This window comes from Diabrotica undecimpunctata, chromosome 9 (assembly GCF_040954645.1).
Source record: "Diabrotica undecimpunctata isolate CICGRU chromosome 9, icDiaUnde3, whole genome shotgun sequence".
Taxonomy (NCBI): domain Eukaryota; kingdom Metazoa; phylum Arthropoda; class Insecta; order Coleoptera; family Chrysomelidae; genus Diabrotica; species Diabrotica undecimpunctata.
In genome coordinates this window covers 24,831,485-24,855,976 of record NC_092811.1, presented here as the reverse complement: position 1 = coordinate 24,855,976, position 24,492 = coordinate 24,831,485, and the positions used below count along the sequence as shown (strand labels likewise).

General features: G+C 32.9%; 1 protein-coding gene across 3 annotated transcripts in view; it reads right to left on the bottom strand.

Moving 5' to 3' along the window:
• LOC140449691 (lysophosphatidylserine lipase ABHD12-like) overlaps nucleotides 1-24,492 on the bottom strand; it is a 74,324-nt gene that overhangs the window by 20,102 nt on the left and 29,730 nt on the right. For 2 of the 3 annotated variants that reach the window (XM_072542975.1, XM_072542976.1), the window contains exon 3: nucleotides 4,567-4,667. In XM_072542975.1, coding sequence (XP_072399076.1) covers nucleotides 4,567-4,667 — 101 coding nt within the window. Of the gene's footprint in view, nucleotides 1-4,566; nucleotides 4,668-16,123; nucleotides 16,249-16,328; nucleotides 16,545-24,492 lie in introns of those variants that run through there. The other variant, XM_072542974.1, reaches the window with a different exon arrangement.

Below are 24,492 nucleotides of genomic sequence, written 5' to 3'. Positions count from 1 at the left end.
TATTTACAAAAATGCCTCTATGACGGTTAAGATACACGATAAAACCCGACCGATAAAAATAAAACGTGAGATAAGGCAAGGAGATACATTGTCACCAAAATTATTCATAACGGTATTAGAGTATGCCTTTAAGATGGTCAATTGGAACCCAATTACCCAATTGACCAAGCCCAATATGAAGAGATAGCTCAAGATGAAAAAAGTCTGCAGAGACTGGTCCACAGATTTAACATAAGAGTAAAAGAATTTAATATGAAAATCTCATCTCAGACCCGATACAGCCACAACGGAAAGGCTACTGGAAACGGCAGAGATGAGAGTACTGAGAAGAATTACAGGAAATTCGCTGAGAGTTCGAAAGAGAAGTGAAGACATTAGAAGAAAATGTAACGTACAGTGTATAATTGAATGGACACAAAATAGAAAAATAGAATGGAATAACCACATAAGCAGAATGGAGGAGACCAGTGTCATCAAAATAGCAAGGGATAAGTCACCAATCGGTAGAAGAAGTATCGGACGAGCACCCAAAAGATGGAGTGACAACCTTCCATAGAGGTATTAATCCGCCAATGAACAAGCAGAATTGCTTATAAAGGGGAAGAAGAAGAAGAAGACCTTAGAGGGTTTGGCTTTATACAACTTTTCAACTTTTATTGCAAAATTGGGTGTAGTATGACATAAGAATGGTGAAAGTTTTCATCAGTATATATTGCACATTGAAAGAGGCTACTATGGGAAATGGCCAGCAGCAATGCTGTTGACCGATTGTCTGTTGTCTATTGGAGAAATTCCAACTGAAGCAAGAAAACAAAAGAAAAGTACAAAATAACTTGGATTTTATCATCATAATGAGATAGAGTTAGTGAAACTTTCATGACCTGTGCCGGAACAAATAGTATTTTTACTGTAAAACTTTAACATAGTACTTTATAATTTAAGATCACATGAAAAGTGTATATGTTTTATTTATATCCATAGTAATTTCGCGTACCAAAAATAACGTTATTATGCATGAAAACAAAAACGAGGAAAAACCAAAATAAAAAAAGAACCAATAATCAACAAATTAGTAATAATAATTGTTTGGAAAAGTGTCAAGACTCATTTAAATATTTTATTTTTAATATTCAGAATATGACCTTATTTAGTTTTAAATCTTTTATTCAATCATAGTATATTAGCTAAGTATAATATGGCTTTAGTTCATCCTTTAAATTCTCGAACTCAAATTGGCTGATTAATTATTGTCAAGTTCTGAGAATTCACTTGTCTTCACAAAGTTGAGATTCATGGATTCTGCGATGCTTCAGAGTTAGGATACGCTAGCGTTGTATATTTCCGATTTAGTACTTCTGATAAATTTGAAACTGTACTTGTGTGTGCTAAATGTCGAGTTTCTCCTCTGAAGACACAATCTATTGCAAGATTGGAACTGTTGGCAGCTGTATTGCTGGCGGATCTAGTCGCCTTCATTAAAGAGTCGTTTAAGCATATCTTTTCTTTTTCCGATATTCATGTTTGGTCGGATTCCACGATTGCTCTTACTTGGGTTAATTCTTCTCCGCATAAATGGAAAACCTTTATTGCCAATCGAGTAAGACACATACAAGAACTTATACCATGTTCTTCTTGGCATTATGTGCCATCTAACTAAAACCCTGCTGATTGTGCTAGTCGTGGTTTGACACCGGCACAACTACTACAATTTTCACTCTGGTGGCGTGGTTCTGATTTTCTTTCGAAGTCAAGGGAGTGTTGGCCCTCTCAAGTTAATTTTCACTCCTCCCACTCCACGGAAATGTTAGAAGAAAAATTGCCCACTGTATTATCGTTGATACCGGTCATTTCGGATAATATCATCTCTACTTTACTTTCAAAATTTTCATCCCTGATAAAAATTCAGAAAGTCATGGTTTACGTCTTAAAATTCGTGGCTAAACTTCAAAGAAAAAACAATGCTGCCTCTTCAGATTCCCTAAACAGTCATTTAGAGATGGAATCTGCGTTACGATACATTATTAAGCACGTACAAGCTGAGGTTTTTTCGGATATTTTCCTCAAAATTCAACAAAATTCGCTGTTACCCAAACCTTTTCGTAAACTCGCACCCTTTATTGATGAATATGGTCTTTTGAGAGTAGGAGGTCGATTACAAAAGTCTCGGTTGTCTTTTGATGTAAAACATCCATTGCTATTACCCAAAACTCATCGTCTCACCGATTTAATCATCGAATGGACTCATCAAACGCATCTGCACCCTCGTTTAAAGGCTATGCATTATTTATTGCTTCAGCGTTTTTGGATTATGTCTCCGAAAAGTGCCATTCATCGCTGTTTGTCGAAGTGCATTCGTTGTTTTAGATGCCGACCTAAATCTTACAACCCCTTTATGGCAAACTTGCCAACTGTCCGAGTTACTCCGTTACGTGCTTTCCTGTCTGTTTGTGTGGATTTTGCAGGACCATTCTCGTTATTAATGTCCAAACATAGAGGTGCAAAAACATACAAAGGATATGTTTGTGTATTCGTGTGTACGAGTACAAAGGCCATTCATCTGGAAGTAACTTCAAATCTTTGTTCTGAGTCCTTTTTGGCTGCCTTTCGTAGATTTGTATCTCGACGCGGTAAGTGCCTAACCATTAGGAGTGATCAAGGTACCAATTTTAAGGGAGCCAGCAACGGAATCATTAAACTAGCTCAATCTGCTGCTGAGACTCTTTCTATTACCTGGGATTTTAATTCACCCGGTGCCCCTCATTTTAATGTGTTAGCCGAGGCTGGGGTCAAATCATTCAAAAACCATATGTATCGTGTTTTGGGTACACAAATTTTGACTTATGAAGAGTTCTATACTCTTATGACTCAAATCGAGGCAGTTCTTAACTCTCGTCCTTTGTGTGCAGCAAGCTCTGACCCTAATGACTTGCAGGCACTGACTCCTGGCCATTTTTTAATTTTTGAACCCTTAGTGGATTCAATTCCCGATCCAGATCTAAGCGCTTTAAAGATTAACCGTCTGAATCGTTGGCAGTTAATCCAAAGGATAAGGGGGGACTTTTGGAAAAGATGGTCTAAAGAGTATATTCATTCTCTTCAAGAGCGATCTAAATGGCATAGTCCAACCCCATCTCTCATTAAAGGTTCTCTAGTCCTCATAAAAAATGAACAACAGCCTCCTCTTCGCTGGCAATTGGCCAGAATCATTGAGTTGCATTACGGCACCGACGGTATTGTACGCGTTGTTAGTCTGAGGACAGCTTCAGATGGCATCCTACAACGTCCGGTGGTCAAGATCTGTCCACTACCTATTTGTTAACAATTACATTTTTCTTCTTTTCTATTATTATTACATTAATAGTTCAGTGTTTGTTTTTTATCCTTATCATTGTAGTTGTTTTTAAAAACATTCGTTTTGGGGCGGAGAATGTTTGGAAAAGTGTCAAGACTCATTTAAATATTTTATTTTTAATATTCAGAATATGACCTTATTTAGTTTTAAATCTTTTATTCAGTCATAGTATATTAGCTAAGTATAATATGGCTTTAGTTCATCCTTTAAATTCTCGAACTCAAATTGGCTGATTAATTATTGTCAAGTTCTGAGAATTCACTTGTCTGAAAACAACATGTTTTTGGGAAACATTTATCAAGCCAAACACTTCAGAGTCCTTAAGGAAACGTACCCATTCTCTGTGTAGAAAGTTTAAAATGCCAATTTAAGCTTAATTTACGGCTATTCACGGAGGTCCTAAACCACCCCAATGGATTCGCGTACATACATATTTGGTTTCGTATGATCGGCCACTCGACACCAACCTCTCGTCAAGAACAGAAGCAAGCAAACCAGCATCGGGTGTGCATCCCATTTTTACCCTTAGACTCCGAGCGAGGCCCAACCACAGACAAAAGGTAAGTGAATCTCATATAGAATTGACAATAAGATATTAAATCTGCCAATTGTTATTTTAATTGCATTTTATTTTACATATCTATTTACGAACATTTGCTATTTGTCGCCAATTTTCTTACAAACAAATTATTACATTTTATCGTTATTATTATTTATCGATTATCATTTAACCAGCGACCTCATTAAGTTTTATACAAAACAATAATAGTCACTAACTTCATTGTACATTATAAATAAATAAAATAAATTAAGGTTTCTAGAAAATATGTGAAGTTGGCCAGGAATGCTCATATAATATGGTTTTAAAAAGCAAAAAGAATCCATTATTCATATAAGAGAAATCCACCTGTTTGATACGATTATTTACAACGTTTTTAACATATAGCTACGGTTAATCATTTTTTTTGAAAGGTTATAAATTTAAATGTCTTTAATATATACATATTTTTTTGGGAAACAATTGATAGATTATAGTTTATTGTTTTTTTATTTATTTCATCATAAAAGTTTATGATCTAATATCACGTGGCAGGTGTTTTTTTGTTACTATGATGTATAAGTTAATAAATTTTTTTTGATTAAAGTGTAAAGTGTAATTTATTATATTATAATATCCAGATAATTATTATCGTACCTATTGTTTTTATACTTACAATTAAAGAATATGAAGAACCTTTGTAGTGATATCGTATTCATAAATACAAGTGGAAATATTACCCATATTGCCAAAAATATGAGAAGTAGAATGATAAATCTGCAACAAAAATATACATTGATGTTAGAATAATTATTTATATTTATCCTATTGCTAATCAATTTTGTCCTAGGATCATCGTCTTATGTTATGAATACTAGAGCAGAGAGGAAAAGTTTAGAAATACGCTTTATTGTCACTGAAAATTGTACAATTTTATGGACAAAGCTTACAAAAAGTCAGAAATATAACAACAACAACTTTACTAGAAGATGAACAAAAAGTAAACAAGATAATGTTGTATTCAATATGGGCTCCGAATATTTTTAACATTAACAAAGTTTAATGTAAGTTATAAATTGTGAATCTTAGTGATATATTGAAATAAACTGTAAGTGTACAAACTCCTTACATAATATCCAGTTAAATTAGTATTAAAGTCAGCAAATTGCAATTATTTGTTATTGTTGTCAATAAACAAATCCAGTTTTACCAGCAAAAAACCGCTCTTAGTAAAGACCGATATACCTGTTTTAGCAGTTGTACAGAGTCGGACTTACTTTTCACAAACGTTTATCGAAATGAATTCAAACATGGAATCACACAACAGTTCTACAATACAAGACCATCAAAATCGAATAAACACGTCACAGTCATACTCTTCGGCAGCGTCGAGAGTGCAATTTCCATTAAAGTCCCAAGCAATTATCTTCAGTGCCTTAGAAAAGACCAAACTTCAAGACTACCTTCTCCCACTTGGAAATATAATTCAACCGAAAAATATAATCTTCTCTTCTAGATTATCTAATAATCGCATATGTATGTATTTATCCAATAAACAAATAGTGGACGATTTTATGAATAATCACGGTCAAATAGAAATACAAGGTGAAATTGTCAGAGCAAGAAGGTTAGTTACACCAGCGGAACGACTTGTACTCTCCGGCGTATGTCCTTCAATACCGCACGACTTGCTAATCAGTGAGTTACAAAAAATCGGCATAGTTCCTGTCTCTCCCATGACCTTCCTTAAAATAAGTGCTTCTATGCCTGAGTACAATCACATCCTTAGTTTCCGAAGACAAATCTATATCAGTCCTCACAATCTAATACTACCAGAGTCATTTACTCTTGTTTTTGACAACACGACATATAGAATATTCATTTCTCAAGACAGTTTAGTTTGCTTTAGATGTAAGAAGCCAGGACACATCGCTTCACAGTGCTCCGAACCACTAGCTCAAATAAACCCCAACCAAAACAACGAAGCATCGGTATCCAGCGCAACAAATATATCCTTACAAGCATCCAATGACACGAACCCTTCTCAATGTGAACAAATGTCTATTTCCAATATCCCGGAGATACCGAACAAAGTAGACTCATCAAATAAGGACAGTCACATAATTAATCAACCAAAAAGAAACTTTGATGAAATTATTTCACCTGAAGCAGATCCATCTTCACAAGAACGTAACATTTTTCCACCACCTAAAGTCCAAGCAAAATCTAAAAAAGCTAAAATTAGTTCAGCAAGCACTTCTGAATGCTCATTTTCTCTCTTACTTGACCCTGCTAAAAACTTCATAGAAAATCACCCTCTATCTTTCCCTCTAAACGTTGATCAACTTAACATGCTCCTAATGAATATTATGGGGTCAGCAGATCCTATAACCACAATTAAAGAATATACCTCAGACCTATCAGCTTTGTCCCATATGCTCAGTCAAGTTTATCCTCATTTAAAAGAAAGATCCATAAAACGTAAATTCAGGTCCATAATGAAAAAAATCCATAATTATATTAACAGTGAGGCATCGGAAGCTGAAAGTGACACATCTCAGTTAAGCCAACATTAATTAAAAACATCCCTTGTTGTCTAGTCCTTTCTGACTCTCTCAGCGCAGTCACAGCTATGCAAAATGTATACCCTAAACACCCCATTGAGAAAATTATCAGGGCCAAATTAATGAAAACTCAAGAAAATTTCAGAAGAGTCCACTTCCTATGAATACCATCTCATATAGGCATAGAAGGGAATGAAGAAGCAGATACTAGTGCGCGTAACGCTATCACCAGTGACACATCAGAAACACAGTGTCGGAGTATCGCAGGCGATCTAAAAGTTTATTTCAAAAATAAGGTGTTAAGTGCGTGGAATCGGGAGTGGAATGACTCTAGTTCGAAACTCAGAACCATCAAAAGTGATATTTTTTCATGGAAGTCCACAGCCAGAAGTAGAAGATGCCAAACTATTATTCCACATCTACGACTTGGACACTGTAGGTATACTCATGCCTGTCTCTTCACAAATAATGAACCTCCAAAATGCGAAACATGCAATACAGTAGACAGTATAAAGCACTTCTTGATAGACTGTCCTAAATACGTAAATCAAAGACAGTCTTAAAATTTGCCAAATAACCTAAAAGCACTCCTCATCAAAAGTTTAGTTCCGAACAATTTATTAGGTTACTTACAATGTATAAATATGTTACACAAAATTTAACTTAATTAATTGTTACAAATGTTTTATTGTTCACAAATTGTAATTAATTGTTACAATGATTGATTATTACAAAAATGTTAAATTTAATACTATTACAAATGTTACAGGAATGTCGCTAATAACCTTTGGGTGGATGCGACTTTATTTCTTTAAATAAAAAAAAAAAAACAACTTTACTAAAATTACATAAATACATCATTACATCAATATCACAAAATAGAATATAATAAAACACACAATCTTAAAACTTAAGGAAAGAAGTTGTAGATTTAAGTTGCAAAGATGGCTGCATAATTTTTTTGTCTAATATAATATAGATTTTTCCAACTCAGTGGACGGGATCGGTAAATATACATCAAAGGTTGAAATTCTGGTAGAGTAGTTAGTCATGATTAGGTCTTGATAGAAAAACCTGTAGATGTTTATGAATTAAGCACACAGTTTCTAAAATATATAAAGAGGGAAGAGTTAAAATCCTGTGTTATTTGAAGTAGCTTCTGCAATGTGTTATTCTACTGAGGCCAAGAAGATACCGTATTGGTCTTTTTTGTAATTTAAAAATAACATCAGATTGGGCAGTTGTACTAGAACCCCAAAATGAAAAACCATATCGAAGATTAGACTCGAACAAAGAAAAATATGTTATAGATGCTAAATTGATTTTCTTCGAATCAGATATTATTGCATAGTAAGGTTGAGGCTAGTTTCTTACTAAACAAATCAATATGAAGGGACCATTTAAGGTTGCTGTCTATAAAAATACCAAGAAATTTTACGGAATCAACGATACTGATCTGGCTGGTACTAAGAAACAAATATTAAAGAGCTCTTTTATAGGATAATTCTTCTGTTTTATGCACGTTAAAAGAGAGTAAATTAGAGTCGGACCAGGTTTTTATTTTAAGTAGATCAGAAGTTATAGTTGCATGAACAGTTGCAGTATTAGAGTTCCGCCAGGTGATACTGGTATCATCAGCAAAAGGAAAAATTTTTCCTTCGATTTTTAAGTTAGTGATGTCATTTATAAAGATAAGGAAAAGTAGAGGACCCAATACTAAACCTTGTGGTACTCCACATACAATGATTTTGTGACTAGAGTTAGTATCATTTCCTTTAACTAGTTGTTTTCTATTCCTCAAGTAAGTTAGGAACCAATTCAAAGAAATACCTCGAATTCCGTAGAAATTTAGTTGTTTTATAAAAATGTCGTGGTTTACACAATTAAAAGCTTTGGCATAGTCACAAAAAACAGTCGCAGTATAAAGATTATTGTTTAGTGCCTGATAGACCTCATGTAGTACAGAAAACATAGCATCGCTGGTACATTTATTAGATAAAAATCCGAACTGACTTTGTGATAAAATGTTGTTTTCAACGAGAAAGGACATAAGTCGGGCTTTTATAAGTCTCCCAATAATTTTTGATAAGACCGGTAGTAAGGCAATAGGTCTATAGTTGCAGACATTCGATTTTTCACCACCCTTATGAAGAGGAATACTAATGGCTGTCTTTAGGCACTCTGGAAATATACCTTTTTCAAAGGAATCGTTAATTAGTGAGACCAGGACTTCCAACACAGTTTTTGGGAGATTTAAGAAACTTTTAATGGATAGTCGATCAGTACTACAGGAAGATTTGCTTTTGATACTAATGAGTGTTTGGATCAGTTCAGTTTTATTATCTGGTCGTAAAAATAATGAATTCGAGACCTTTTTTGAATTCTTAATTATTTTCTCATAAATGTATGTTATGTATGTCGTCGAGTTGTTTATTACAATTTACAGAATTTATTAGAAATTATCGTACGTTTATCAAAGATATCGAAGTATTATTTGTAGACTCGTAGCGATGTAGTAATCATGCATTGTGAGAATAACTCGTTATCAGTTAAATCAAATTTCCTGTAACTTATTGTTTTTCAAAAGAGTCAACGAATTTATATACATTGCGTATTAAATAGGTAAAACTAGATTTATAATGGGAATTATAGTCGTTAAGCAAAAACAAGATACGCAGAAATCACAATAATTAAGAGATGCTGGAAGATAAAAGATAACTATTGTACAATTTTACATTTATCGTGATTTGAAATCATTTGAACTACTTGAACCTTTGTAGTTTATTATTATAATACCTGTGTAGTATTATAAATTTATCAATTCGTAAATTCAATTCTTTTTAATGCCTACTCCGAAGAGATTCTGAAAAACGCTCTTGAGGGTGAAACAGCTGGAATAAAGGTAAATGGAGTTCCCATTAACAACATTAGATATGCGGACGACACTGTGATCTTAGCCGAAAATATTGAAGATCTTCAGAGACTGGTGACCAGAACAGCGGAGTATGGAAAACAGTATGGTCTAACAATGAATGTCAAGAAGAGAAAATGTATGAGAATATCGAAAACTCGAAAGAAATAACGAGAATCTTCTAACAAACGGAACCAACGTCAACAAGTGGACAAATATACATATCTGGGAACAATGATTAACTCCACAAATGATTACATTCAGGAGATCAAAATCAGAGTAGAAAAGGCTAGAGCAATTTTCAACAAAATGAGCAGAGTGCTACGTACAAGGGATTTAAAATTGGAACTAAGAGTTAGGTTAGCGAGGTGCTATGTTTTTTCGACTTTATTTTATGGAATGGAATCTTGGACCTTGAATGCGACATCAATGAAAAAACTGTAATCATTCAAGCTGTGGTTGTATAGAAGAATACTGAAAATATCGTGGACAGAACACGTCACAAACAAAGAGGTTCTGAGAAGGATGAATAAAGGAATAGAAATTTTAAATATAATTAAATTTAAATTTCTATAAATATTTATAATTAAAGGGATGCTGTTTATATAAGATTATTAAAATTTTATACCTAAAAATCCTTGAATATCTACCTCTTTAGCATGGTTTCAGTAATAACACTGACGTTAATAATGTATTTCAAATTTTCAAATACAATTAATAAAATTTTTTAACTATAATTTTATTTATATTTATGAAAATTCTTGTTTTATTTTTGTCTATGCCTGTATTGTGAAATATCGGACACTGTCTCACACACTTTATTGGTATGCGATAGATGGATAGGTGAGAGGAGCCTGCTTGAGAGAGAGCTAGGAAGTAGGGTGCAATCCATGGACGTATAAACATAGATGGACCCAGCAATAAGATACCTTAAACAAGCATTGTTTTGAAGCTTCGATATTCCTGGTCAAGAGGGTAAAGGGGGGTAAAACGGGTATCGATAGACTGTGATATTTCCTCAATGAGCATAAGCGTGCTTGAATTTTTACTCGCGGGGAGACGTTAATAATTGGAAGTAGTAATAATGTATAAAAACACGTTTTTATAGAAAAAATAAAATACAATTTTATTTGCTTTAAAATTAATACAATAAAATATAGTTGAGCTCAAGTTAATTTTTTAATAGGTATCAAATAATCCTACGATAAAAAAAAAACAATTAAAAAATATACATTTGTCAAATTTAAGTACATACCTATATTTATTGATAATGTGTTAAAACATATTTTTTCAAATTGTGACAAATTTGTTTGAATACAATATCAATAGATTCCACGTAGTAAGGGTTTCTGCTACAAAATTATTTATTGATCATTCCAAAGCTGTTGCTGGCATTTGACATAAAATTATTTGCAAATATACCTACTTATTAAAAAGTAGGCGTGAAAATGTATAAATTATTGGAAAGCTATTTACCGAACAGAAATATTAAAGTAAAAATGGTAAATAGACATAATAGAAGACGTTGGTATAGAAATAAATTTTTATTGATTGCGAAATAAAATAATCTTAGTAAGAACGCTTCTTATGCGCACGGTGTTATCATCTAAAGTAGTCCTCGTTTCATGATGAATTCCAATTTTAAAATATTTCTCAAGAACCAATTTTAAAAGTTGCATAGAGTGACCATCGATTGCATCTTCATCATACATATGGTCACCAAAATGCTCATAGATTGATTTTGGGACATTTTGTATGGTTTTATTAATCAAAATATTCATAAGGTTTTTAACTAGTCTATTGTAGATATTTATAGTTTTATTAAAAAATCTGAAATATTTTTCAGCTTCCTTACAAGTTTAAATAACCAAAAAGGATGCTTTTGAAAGGTTTTTTTATACTGTTTTCTCTGTTGAAGTTTAGAGTAAGTTTCATCATTAATCAATATTATTTGGAAACCTACATAGAAAAATAAATGAGCTTTATTCATTTCACTAATTTATTGTTAATTCATGAGAAATATTAAATTAAAAAGCTACTAAACAGATCTTTTTAATCAGATGTCTACTTACAATTTAAAAATGTCTATACTACTACTGAACTAATATCTTGTCCAATACATTAATTAATATGAATAAGCCCAATGGTACGCCTATGAAAGACATATTTTCAAATATAAACACACAGGCTTCCTCAGTTCCTCATCTTAAATAATGTAAACAAACAGTACTTACAAATTAAATGAGACATTGGGATGTAAATATTTCGTTTTTTTTGCAAATGCAAAACTGTAGCATCATTATTATAATTTGTTTATTTCACTATTTACAAATATCACTTAAAATACAGCCAAAATATCGAAAAACAACTTTTCCTCATCTTGGGTAAAAAGTAAACAAACATGGACATGACATGGAACAGCATTTGAAGTTTGACGTAGAGCCATAAGACAGAGAAATGTAAACACCGTTGCCATTAATAAATAGGTTTCAATGCTTCTACATATAAAATAATTGGTTGATATCTGTTATACGCTATTATTAAATGATATGCACACTATGTGCACATTTGATGTTTTAATTACAATTAAATATATTAATATAAGTAATAAATTGTTATTTTGGTTTGATAGCACCTGTAGAGTATAAAATAAATATAGTAATATTTTCAGCGATACGTGAATAAGATATTTTAATAAAAAAATGTGACAACATTTGAAGGTGCTGAGAATGTGACCTAGTCAAATAATTTTGGCTTCACATTTTTATGTAAATAACTGAGTCCATCTGTGTTTATACGTCCATGGTGCAATCAGTCACTGAACTGGTGAAGGAGATGCTTAGGTCGTCAGATCGGTGGAGAGCAGTTCAGAGATATGTGACAACATTGGAAAGAAAGGAACAAGAAGAAAGGCGACCCGAAGGTAGGCAAGGTGTCCAGGACCAAAAAAGAAGATAAGGCAGAATGAGAAGGGGTGAGATTGACATGAACAGGGAGGACTAGAGGAAGAGAAGGATTCCGTCGTAGAATGTGTGAGAATTGTGCGTGAATGAAAGATCGGTTGACTGCTGTGCCGATGTTGCGTGCCAATCAGGGCGATCCGGTCGGTAATTCACCGCTGAGGAGGGTGTTTTTTTAGCAGGTAGGTCTCTGGCACTGACGGCGATGGTGTTCGAACAAGCCTAGAGCGCGGCCTCGGATATCATCGTGGCCACGCTGGAGGAGTCCTGCATAACCGAGGCTGGAAGGCGGTTCTGCCCACTTTCTAGGACCGAGGTATGTTTCGAACATTTGTACCACCCCCTCTCATAAAAGAAAAAAAAACCTGGTAAAGAATTTTCAGCTAGCAAAGGATGGCTAACCGGGTTTATAAAAAGAAATGCGCTTCATTATATCAAGATTACAGGAGAGAGTGCAACAGCCGATGAAGCAGCATCAAAAATATTTTCACAGGAGCTAGCGAAAATTATTGAGATTGAGACTATTGTGCCGATCAAGTATTTAACGCTGATAAAACGGGACTGTATTGGAAAAAAATGCCTAACCGTACTTACATCGCAAAGGATGAAAAAACTGCAAGTGGATATTAAGCAAGTAAAGATCGAGTAACATTATTACTTTGTAGCAATGCATCAGGATGTGGAAACCGCTCTTAATAAATAAATCTCTTAGACTACGTGCTTTAAAAGGCGAAGATTTAAAACAATTGCCAGTGCATTGGATGGCCAACAAGAAAGCCTTGCTGACAACAGCCGTTTTTACAGAATGGTTCAATAATTGCTTCGTGTCAGAAGTAGAAGCCTATTTTAAAGTTTTATCAATTATTGACAATGCAGCAGGTCATCCACACTTGGAACATCCAAACGTTCAGATAGTATTTCTTCCGCCCAATACAACAAGCATTATTCAGCCAATAGATCAAGGCATAATCGCAACGTTAAAAAATATTTCATAAAGTCAACTTACAAATTAATTGTAAGTAAACTAGAAAATGAGCACTTAACAGTAAAAGACGTGTTGAAGCAATTTTCCATTTTTGCTTCCGTTCAAATAAGACAATAAGAGTAACACAGAACGAGAATGAAGTTTGTAAAAATCCATCGCATTTACCACAAATATCTATTGCAGAGACAGTTTCTTCTGACGATGAAGACGATTTTGAGATACTTCGCAAAGTATAGCGATAACGATTAAAAATGTAAATGTAAAACTATAGTATGTACCTATTACTTTACCATAAAATAAAATTAATTAAGTATTGAATACAAGTTTTTCTTAAGCTTTTATATGAATTTTTTCCAGATATTCGACGTCATTTATCATGCAGCCTATTTCTTTTAATTTCTGGAAACTTTTTTGTTTTTGTCTTGGTTTTATGTAATTTTAGAAGGCCTACACAACGTATCCCCACTTTTTCAAGGCAAGTAATGTATTTTTATGCGATTTTTTTATATGCGTATCCACCGCATAAAACGAGACCCTATTGTATTATAAAAAGATTGTGTAATGCGGAAATAATTCCAAGAGTTTGGTTGGAATATTCTAAATCAAAAGATTGTGTATATTGTTTTTCTTGAAAAATGTCTAAAACTTTTCCTAGTTGTTTTGTTGAGTGTTATAATGATTGGAGGTATTTAAGTCAGTTATAGAATGGCATGAAAAATCAAAAAGTTGGATAATATATTGAATTTATCGATTTATCGATTTCTTCTAAAACAACAACTGATTCAATAAATGAGAAATTAATAATATGGAAAAAAAGAGACGGATTTTCTATTTTAAAAATTATAATTTGTTATTTATTTTTTGCCTACCAAAATTTAAGTTTTTAAGGGTGAACATAACAAGATATATGAGCAACAAAATGAAGATATTAAAATAAATGCAATTAGGTCTGTCAAATGTAAAGCTCTTGAAAATATTTTATATGATCCTGCGAAAAATGAAAAATATGTTTTAAGTCAAGATTTATATGATGAAATTGACAATTATGTACCCTATATTTCACCTGAAACGAACACATTCAATGTCATCAACTAAGTATTCACCAATAACCTCATCTATCTATTTCCAAATTTAGTAATTGCCATGCGAATTTTCTTAACATTACTTGTGCCAGTAGCTAGTGGGGAAAGAAGCTTTTCGAAAATTAAAATAATAAAAAAATATCAACGATCCACAATGGGACAAAAAAGGCTTTCAGATTTATCCAGCATTAGTATTGAAAAGTTGTTAAATACTACCCTAAAGCTTACAACTAAAATTTTACAAGTACTAATAAATCAGAGGAAAAGTTTAGCAGAACAACAGGGTTTTCGTAGTGAAAGATCGTGTACAAATACAATATTCGTTATAAATCAAATTACTGAGAAATCACTAGAGTCTGATTGACCTAAAGAGAGCGTTTGACAGAGTAAGACTCAAAGATGTAATTCATCTTCTGTATAATAGAGGAGTTCCCCTAAATATTATAAAACCTATCCAAAACATCCATCAAAACTACAAAATGGAAGTCAGAATACATGGACAACTTACAGAACCTATACAAAAAGGCAGCGGAATAAGACAAGGGGACTCATTGAGCCTCATGCTCTTCAATTTACTTAATCATGGATGAAATCATCAAAAGCGTTAACAAAGGAAGAGGTTACCGAATGGGAAACAAAGAATAAAAATACTTTGTTACCCAGACGACGCAAGATTGATTGCCCAAGATAGTCTGCAAAAACTGGTCCACAAATTTAACATAAGAGCAAAAGAATTTAATATGACAATCTCATCTCAGAAAACTAAGATAATAGTAGTCAGCAAAGGACCAATAGAAATTGATGGCATCAGTAATGAACAAGTAATGGAAATAAAATACCTGGGAATTACAGCGTCTAGCTTTGGAGACCTCGACAAAGAAGTGAGAGATCAAGTACAAAAAGCAAATAGACTGGCAGAATGCCTTAATAACACTATATGGCGAAACAGACACATTAACACTGAGATGAAGTCAAGAATTTATAAAGCCAGTGTAAGACCAATAATGACATATGCCTCAGAAACAAGACTCGACACAGCCACAACGCAAAGGTTACTGGAAACGGCAGAGACGAGAGTACTGAGAAGAATTACAAGAAATATACTGAGAGATCGAAGGAGAAGTGAAGACATTAGAAGAAAATGTAATGTAAAGTGTATAAATAAATGGACAAAAAAATAGAAAAAAGGATGGAATAACCACATAAGCAGAATTTCTTATAAAGAGGAAGAAAAAGAAGTATTAAAAAAGATATTTTAGAAAATATAGATGTGTTATATATAACATTGTTAAAACATTTGCCTTAAAAAAGGCTAGAAAAGCAAAGTTTACTGTCTAACTTATTAGTGATTTATGTTAACATCCTGTTCTGTATTTATACTTATGTACTAATTCCTTTAATATAGATCATTACAAATACGTTGTAAAATTATAATATTGTATTAAATCTGTATAAACTCTGTATGCTTCTTACAATTTTGTTTTTTTTTTTAACGTAAAATTATTTTAACTTTTTGATTTACAAATGCTTATAAACTTTCTGGGAATGTTGGGTTTGGGGAGGGCGGCCAAATTACTCCCACACACGGACGGCATATGCCCTCGGAATGGCCCTGCATCCACACGAAAAAATACTCCGCACGCTCACGGTACTAAATATGTTTAGTATGATGGTAAACTAGACAATACAAGACAAAGGGATATAAATTTAAAAAATATTTTGATTACTTACAATGCTACACCCGAAATAAACGCTATCTTCTGCCACAATTTCCAACTCTTAAAAAACTGTTTTTTATTCATATCGTTCTGACCATTCTCTACAGATGTATAAACTGAATCCACTGATTTAGAACGCTAAAAATAATTATTAGTTGTAATCAAAACATACACTATTTGCTAACATCCTTTTTATTCTGCTATTAAATATCACTTACAAAACATCGAAGTTTTCCCATGTTTCTATAATTTTATTATCTCGGTCAATAAAGTAATAAAAGCAAAAAAATGGTCGTTTGTGTAGGGAAATCAATACTCGGAAAATTATCTTCTTATCTTTAGAATAATAGAACGAATTTTTGTGCGTGCGTTATTGACTGGATTCACACATACAAGTATTAGAAGAACTATCAGCGAGTTCGATATTTTAAAATATATAATTTTTTTAAGATAATCTTATCTTCCAACAAATTCGAATTAGCCTGAATACCACATGAAGTATTCGATGAGTTTGTAAGAATATTCTTATCGTCGGAATTGCCGATTACAAATAATTGTGGTTCGGCGTTCTAGTAAATATTTGTATTTACTTTTAGTATATTACGTATTTGCGATAACTAATGCTAAAATAGATAAAAAGTACCTTTTTGCGCTAGTTGTACCGGAAATAGGTTTGAATCCAACCAACACGTAAATATTCAACTGCTATATTCAATGACTAGCTTGTAGGTGATTTATGAATCAACAAGAGCGTGTACTTTTTCACAATACCAAAATTTCTGACACATCTAAATTGGGACAATTGTTGAGAGGTGAGAGTTTTTTCCCAACATCCAGTAAAGTTTTCTGTATAAAATTCCCAATTGAAGCCTTTTCTTCCATATATGTTTGGTCCAAGTTAGACGTTTGTCAAGGTGAATACCTAAGTATTTTACGTCATGCTTTTGGGGCAAAGGATGTCCATTGAGGTTAACTTGTGGACATGTACCTCTTCTTAGAGTGAATGTAATTTGTGTGGATTTTGAGGGGTTTACTCTAATTCACCAGAATTTAAGCCATTCATTTGTTTTGTTCAGATGTAGTTGCAGTCTCTTTGATGCTATTATTGGGTTGCCACGAGAGGCCAAGAAAGCAGTATCATCTGCGAATGTTGCAAGCGTTAGGTTATTGCTTATTGACAAGTCAGCCGTATATATCAGGTACAGAATCGGTCCGAGCACACCACCCTGAGGTACACCAGACAGGATGGGGTAGAGTTTTGTATAGGCTTCACTATATTTCACCAGATATCTCCTTTCTGTAAGGTATGATTGAAGCAGTTTAAAGTAAGGGTAAGGTAAATTTTTCTTTAATTTTTACAGAAGTCCTGTATGCCACACCTTGTCAAAAGCTTGAGAGGCGTCTAAAAAGGCTGCAGTACAGTATTGCTTGTTCTCGAGACTACTTCTTATTGTTGTGTATAGTCTGTGAACTTGTTCGATTGTACCATGTTGGTTACGAAAACCGAATTGATGGTCAGGTATGAGACACTTTTCGTCCAATATTGGTTTGATTTTTCGTAGCAGAAGTTTTGCGAAGACCTTAGAGATGACTGGGAGTAGACTAATCGGTCGGTATGAGTTGACATGGACTTTTGGATCTTTACCAGGTTTTTGAATGAGTATAATCTGTGCCACTTTTCATTGCAAAGGGGGGGTAATGCAGACTAAGCATAGCATTGAAGATCATAGTGATTATTCTGTAACAGTCATTGGTTAGTTCCTGGAGAATCTTACCCGTTATGAGGTCGAATCCCGGAGCCTTATTGGGTTGTATCTCATTCTTTATTATCTGTTTTACTTCTTTAATATTAAACTTGGTGATTGGTAGTTCCATTTGATATGGAGCCTCAAGAAAAGAATTAAATGGTTCTTCTTGTTCTAATGGCACTACTCTGTTAAATGGACTAAATACTGTAGAAAGATGTTCAGCGAATGTCTCAGATTTTTCTGTGTCTGTTCTTGTCCATTTACCTTTGACATTTTTTAGAGGAGGTATGGCGTCTTGTGGACCTTTTACCTTTCTCGTCGCCTTCCATATAGAATAATTGGTGTCTTTGGACGGAGTCAAATTTTCTAAGTAAGTTTGGATCCCCCTGTTTTTCTCTTCTTTTAATAGATTTTTAAGTCTTCTGGTAAATCTGTTTAAATTTTGTTTGTCAATAGGAGCGTGTGTGTTTTGCAACTTTTTCCTAAGTTTTCTTTTCTCATCGATCAGGTTTTTTGCACTTTGCGAACAGTTTATGCTTTCCTTCCATGTTGTTTGTTCAGGAGTAGAAATCCAACCTGCCTTTTGTATGGAGGTAGTAAGTAAAGAAACAACATGAGGTTAATGTAATCAGGCAACAAAAAAAGTTAACCAGCAAATTGTCATGGATTCATGGTGAAAAAAGATCTACAGAAAATTAAAAATAAATAAATGAAGAAACCAGACTTGTACTGTAGGTATCTGACCGGTTCAGTGTAATTAAAAAATCCCTATTTCCCTATATTTCTATTTTTTATGTCGGGTTTTGTCAAAAGCCTTTTTAAAATCAATTGCACAGATGTGTACCTTTGGCCGAAATCACTCCAGGAATATCAACAATTGACCAGGTGAATTTAAGATAAGACAGATCCTCGATAATAACATAAATTCTAATGTTTTCACTCTAATGTTCTAATGTTTGTATTCTATTGGCTTTGTTTTATGTTTTCGTCTTACGTCCACGAGGTCCATGATCTTTTGCGTTACCTATCCATTCTTGTTTTCTGTTGTTTTTCGTGAACCCGATGTCGTCTTCTTGTATCTTTGTTATTTTAGTTTTTAGAGCAGTCCATGTTACTTCAACGTCTGTCTGTACCAAGTTCTCTAGAGTTTCTTTCTCAACCTTAATACTTATTTCATTTTTCTTTTTGGGATTCTTCAGTTGTGAGATATCTATTTTTCTTGACGCTAAGAAACCTTTTTAGTCTAAAATCCATTATAACTGGATTGTAATCGCTATGAATGTTAGCTCCAGCATATGTTTTAGTAGATTTTATGCAGTTTTTGATGTTGTTGTCGAGCAAATGAAGTCAATTTGATTTGTAACAATTTTATCTTTTCTGTCTGCAGGTGATTTCCAAGTGTATAGCCTTCTAGAATGTTGATTAAACAGGTTGTTCTCTACGCAGAATTGTACCAGTCTATCTTCCCTATTGTCTCTGGTACTGAGACCGTGTGCTCCTATGTTGTCTCCTTCGGCACCACGACCAATTTTGACGTTAAAGTCACACGTAATCATCGTTATCTCGCGTTTTTTTTGTCAGTCGCATTATTTCGTAATTAAATACACGGACTTCTTTCCTAAGCTTCGAAATCTAAATCTCTATCAAGTATTGTAGCTAGAGAAATATTTTAAAATTATCGTCCAAATTCCAAATACTTTTTAATATTTGGCTTTTTTGATAATGCGTGTTATCTTATTACGAATTGATTTGACTGAAATATTGATTAGCTTAGTTTGAAAATGCTGTTCCAAGTACTGTGAAATAAAGGTTTGTTATCTTTACATTTACTGATTGTGTTAAGGTGTTCTAAAAACTGGATTAAATTTGGCCATCTTCATTGCCTTCAAAAAATTACCATTATGAGTGTATGATTAAACTTTGTACTAGTTCCTCTAAATGACAAATGTTGACTCTCTAAAAATTATATTATAGTAATCAGTAGACTTCGGCAAATATGCATATTGCATATTTTGCATATTGTGCATATTTTATGCAAATATTTCATATTTTGGCATATTTGTATAAAAGTTTGCATAAAGTGCATAAAAGTTCAGATTTTTATACTGTATTTGAAAATTTTTAAACATACCAATTTATTTCAATTCTTGTATAAAATTTTGTAGTCATTTTAATCAAGAAATGATCTAAGTACGTAATCTCTACAGGTACAAAACATTTACAATTTCAAAGAAGATCAATTTAAGTAGCCCTCAACATTCTTAGAAAGTCTCGGTCACTGAGGCATTCAGTTATTGGATAATCGCTAAGGGTTCGCTCATTTGCATTTTATGATCTAATCCCCAAATCTATCTACAATTTATTGTATCTTAACAGCAGGTAAACGGCTAATAGTTTTGTTCCTAATTTAGGGATTTTCCAAAATCTCCCAGTTTATTGAATTAGGTACCTAAACATTTCTAATTTGATGCTCAGATTTGTAAATCATTTTTGTTTTGATATTCAAAGCGTAAACACTCGTTGTGCGTAACAAAAAGGAAGATTGTGATTTTATAATGCCTAAAACAACCAGTGCTTCAACTTGGATTAAACCTTATAAAGAGCTGTCTATGGATATGGGAAAAATCTACTGTTCAGTCTGTGGCAAAATTGTAAGTATCTAATATTTTCTATTAAATATCAAATATTTCATACATACAGGGTGTTTCCAAATGACACTTACAACGTTTGGCTGTAGATACTTCTCGAAAAATTGAACAAAACGATATAGTTAATGAGGGGTCAAACTTATTTACTTTTCGAGATACAGGGTGTTAAAATTAAAAAAAATTAAATTCTTTTAGTTAATAACAACAATAACTTTAAAACCAATAAACGTATTTACTTGAAATTTAGTACTCGTAGGTTGTTTTTAAATGAAAAATAGCTTCCTTTAGTGAGAAAAAATTGTCCATGGTACAATACAATGGTGTGTATTTAGAAAAATTTTTCACCTTTACTTTTTTTATGAAGTCAGCTATTCTAAAACACAATTATTTTTATTGTAATTGAATTAACAAAAAAAAACTTTTGTTGAATTTTAAAATAAGTTATATGATGTACTAATGGTTAGTAACAAAAACTAATTTGTGGATTAATACTGCATTTAAAACACTTAGCGAGTGTTTTTTTTTCCAAACCAGTTATTTGATTAACCAAAAACACCTTGTATATTTTTATATTTTAAAGGTTGGGTTAAAATAAAGGTTTTTATTTTTATTTATAGATAGCATGTGAGAAGAAATTTCAGATAGACCAACATGTGAGAACTGCTTCACACATTGCAAAAAAAGGAAAAATAGGAGGAAAACATCAAACTTCAATGGCTAAATGTTTCCAATCTACTTCAAAAAAATTAGATGAGCAAGAAACTTTTAATGAAGACTTGTGTCGCGCATTAGTGTCTGCAAACATACCGCTTTCAAAATTAGCAAATGTAAATTTTAGTTCGTTTCTAAAAAAATATTGCAAACTTAATGTTCCAAGTGATCGGTCTCTAAGAAGAAATAATGTGAACGGGCTATACTCGTCGGTGTTAATTAATATTAAGGAAGAAATTGCAGATAATTATTTTTACATATCTGTAGACGAAACCACTGATTCCTCAGGAAAGTATATTGCTCATTTATTGATTGGTGTTCTTAAAGAAGATACCTTACCAAAATCTCATCTTATTTCATGCCAGCAACTTGAGAAAACAAATGCTTTAACAATTTTGCGTTTTATACAAGAAACATTAGCAACTTTTTTTCTTCCGACAACTATTCCTTCTAATAAATTACTGCTTATTTTATGGGATGCTGCTCCTTATATGGTGAAAGCAGGACAAAATTTAAAAATATTTTTCCCATACTTGTGTAGCGCATGGATTAAACAGAGTTGCAGAGGAAATACGAAAAAAGTTTCCTCTTGTAAATACCATGATATCCAGTGTCAAAAAAGTATTTCTTAAATCTCCTATAAGAATTCAACTTTATAAAGAAATGCTACCTAACATTCCTCTTCCACCACAACCTATTTTAACGCGATGGGGAACATGGTTAGAAGCAGCTAATTTTTATGCAGATCATTTTGTTAAAATAAAGAACATAATTGATACGTTAACAGATGAAAGTTCCCAATCTCTTTTGGATTCTAAACAAACTTTTCAGAGTAACTTGCTTCAACAAGAACTTTCATTTATAAAATCAAATTTTAGTTTTGTTCAAAAAACAATTACTCAGTTAGAATCACCAAAACTGTCATTGTTCGAAAGTACAGCATTAATAAAAGAATTTGCGTCATGTTGTCGGAACGTTAGAGGTAATATTGGAAAAGATATTTTAAAAAAATTTGAAGCTACTATGGAAAAAAATAAAGGTTACCATATTCTTTCTGAAGTAGTCAGTGTTCTAGCTGGAAATATTTCGGAAACAATTAATTTAGAACCAAATGTTTTGGTTAGTTTGAGAAATGCTCCCGTTACATCAGTTGATGTTGAACGAAATTTTTCCATATATAAATATATGTACTCAGACAGAAGCCACAAGTTTTTGTTAGAAAATTTTGAACACCACTTGGTCATTTATTGTTACCATAATTCTAAATAAGTTTATTCATACTTAAAAATGATGTAGTTACTTAAAATAAATGTAAATCTTAATGAATAGTAGGAAATATTTAGTTATGTACACTTTTTTTAAATAAAATTGTTACTATTTTACGATTTTTTTATTTATTTGTATGCATATTTTGTAAAATATTTGCATATTTTCGGGTAAACACGTGCATATTTATGCGCATATTTTCTACATTTTTATTTGCATATTTGCCGAAGTCTAGTAATCAGTCTTTCAATGATGGCATTTTCTCTCGATTGAAAAAACCTTATTGTTCCGTGACGATAGTACAATTTTTTTCTAGTCTCAGCTTTAACTTGCACTAAGATCTAATAGAATTTACGTGTTTTGGAGTATTCTAGAGCTTTTTAAGGAAGACCGAACAAGGTGGCAAATCACAAAAGCCAGTACTTGCAAATTTTATTGAACTAGCGGTACTAAATAATTTACATACAAACCACAAATTACTATTAAGTTGAATGAAATAAGAGAGCCACACACGATTTATTTTCTCCCCGCCTACTAAAGTTTTGTTATAATAATGAACAGATAAACTTTCTGCCATTTTTGTCGGCCGGAAATTTAAATTTTGTTCAGAATGACGGTATTAGATTTTTGTTTTGATAAAGTGCAGCAACAACCGTTGATACGTATTTCGACCTCCTTAAGTCTCTTCAGAACGGTATAGCCACTGCTCTAGAGCAGAGCAGTGGCTATACCGTTCTGAAGAGACTTACGGAGGTCGAAATACGTATCAACGGTTGTTGCTGCACTTTATCAAAACAAAAATCTAATACCGTCATTCTGTTTTGTTATTTACTTCGTTGGAAGTACGAGAAACTGAATTCACTACGAATTTTGACTAGGATGAACGGCTTGTGGAATGCAATTTTAGATTCCCTTGCCGATTAATTCATCCAGCTGTTTGTTTCGCAAATTTTAGGAAACACAGTGGTTAAGATTTGAATTCGGTTTCGCTAAGTAGAAATCGTTTGATTTCTCTTTTTGTTTTAAATTTTGTTATTTATTTTGGGACCATGTTGTACAAAAACAAATATGCAGATTCATAAGAAACTAACGGAAAGAAATGGCAGAATTGAAGGAATACAATAACATACCAGGAAATGAATGGGAAAGATACCTAACGGAACTGTTTAAAGAAAAGAAAATAATAATCAACACAATAACGTACCTGAATTAAAACACGAAATAGAAATTGGTTTTCAGTAAGTAGAGCTAGCCATGAATTCACTCAAAAATAGAAAGTCACCAGGACCAGACGAAATAGACAACGAGCTCCTAAAACACGGAGGAGAAAGTATAACCCTAGAGATGACAAAATTTATACAAAAACGAATATTGCACTGCAAGATACCAGGCGCATGGAGAAACAGCATATTGATACCAATGTTCAAGAAAGGAGATAAAGAAGACCTTAACAATCAGAGAGGTATAATTCTACTAAACACCGCACTTAAGCTTATCACAAAAGGATTCAGATACGGAAGATCCTGCGTAGACGCCATATTTGTACTAAGACAAATTACAGAAAAGGCCATCGAGTAAAATAAAAAAGTATATCTATGTTTTATAGACCTGGCAAAGGCTTTCGATCACATTCAAGTCGAAGACGTCTTACACCTACTGTATAAAAGAAACATACCAATCAACATTATACAAATCATCGAAAACATCTACTTCCATAATCAAATACAGGTAAAGATAAATGGAAAAATAACACAGTGTATACCAGTACAAAGCGAAGTCAGACAGGGAGATCAGTTATTTAGAAGCCCACTTCTCTTTAATATAATAATGGACGAAATAATACAAGCAGTATTAAGGATCTCTTAATGACACAATCTGGAAGAACAAATACCTAACACAAGACACAAAAACAAGAACCTATAAAGCAGCAATTAGACCTATATTGACATACACGGCGGAGACAAGACCTGATACATCTAAAACGACACGACTACTAGAAACAACAGAGA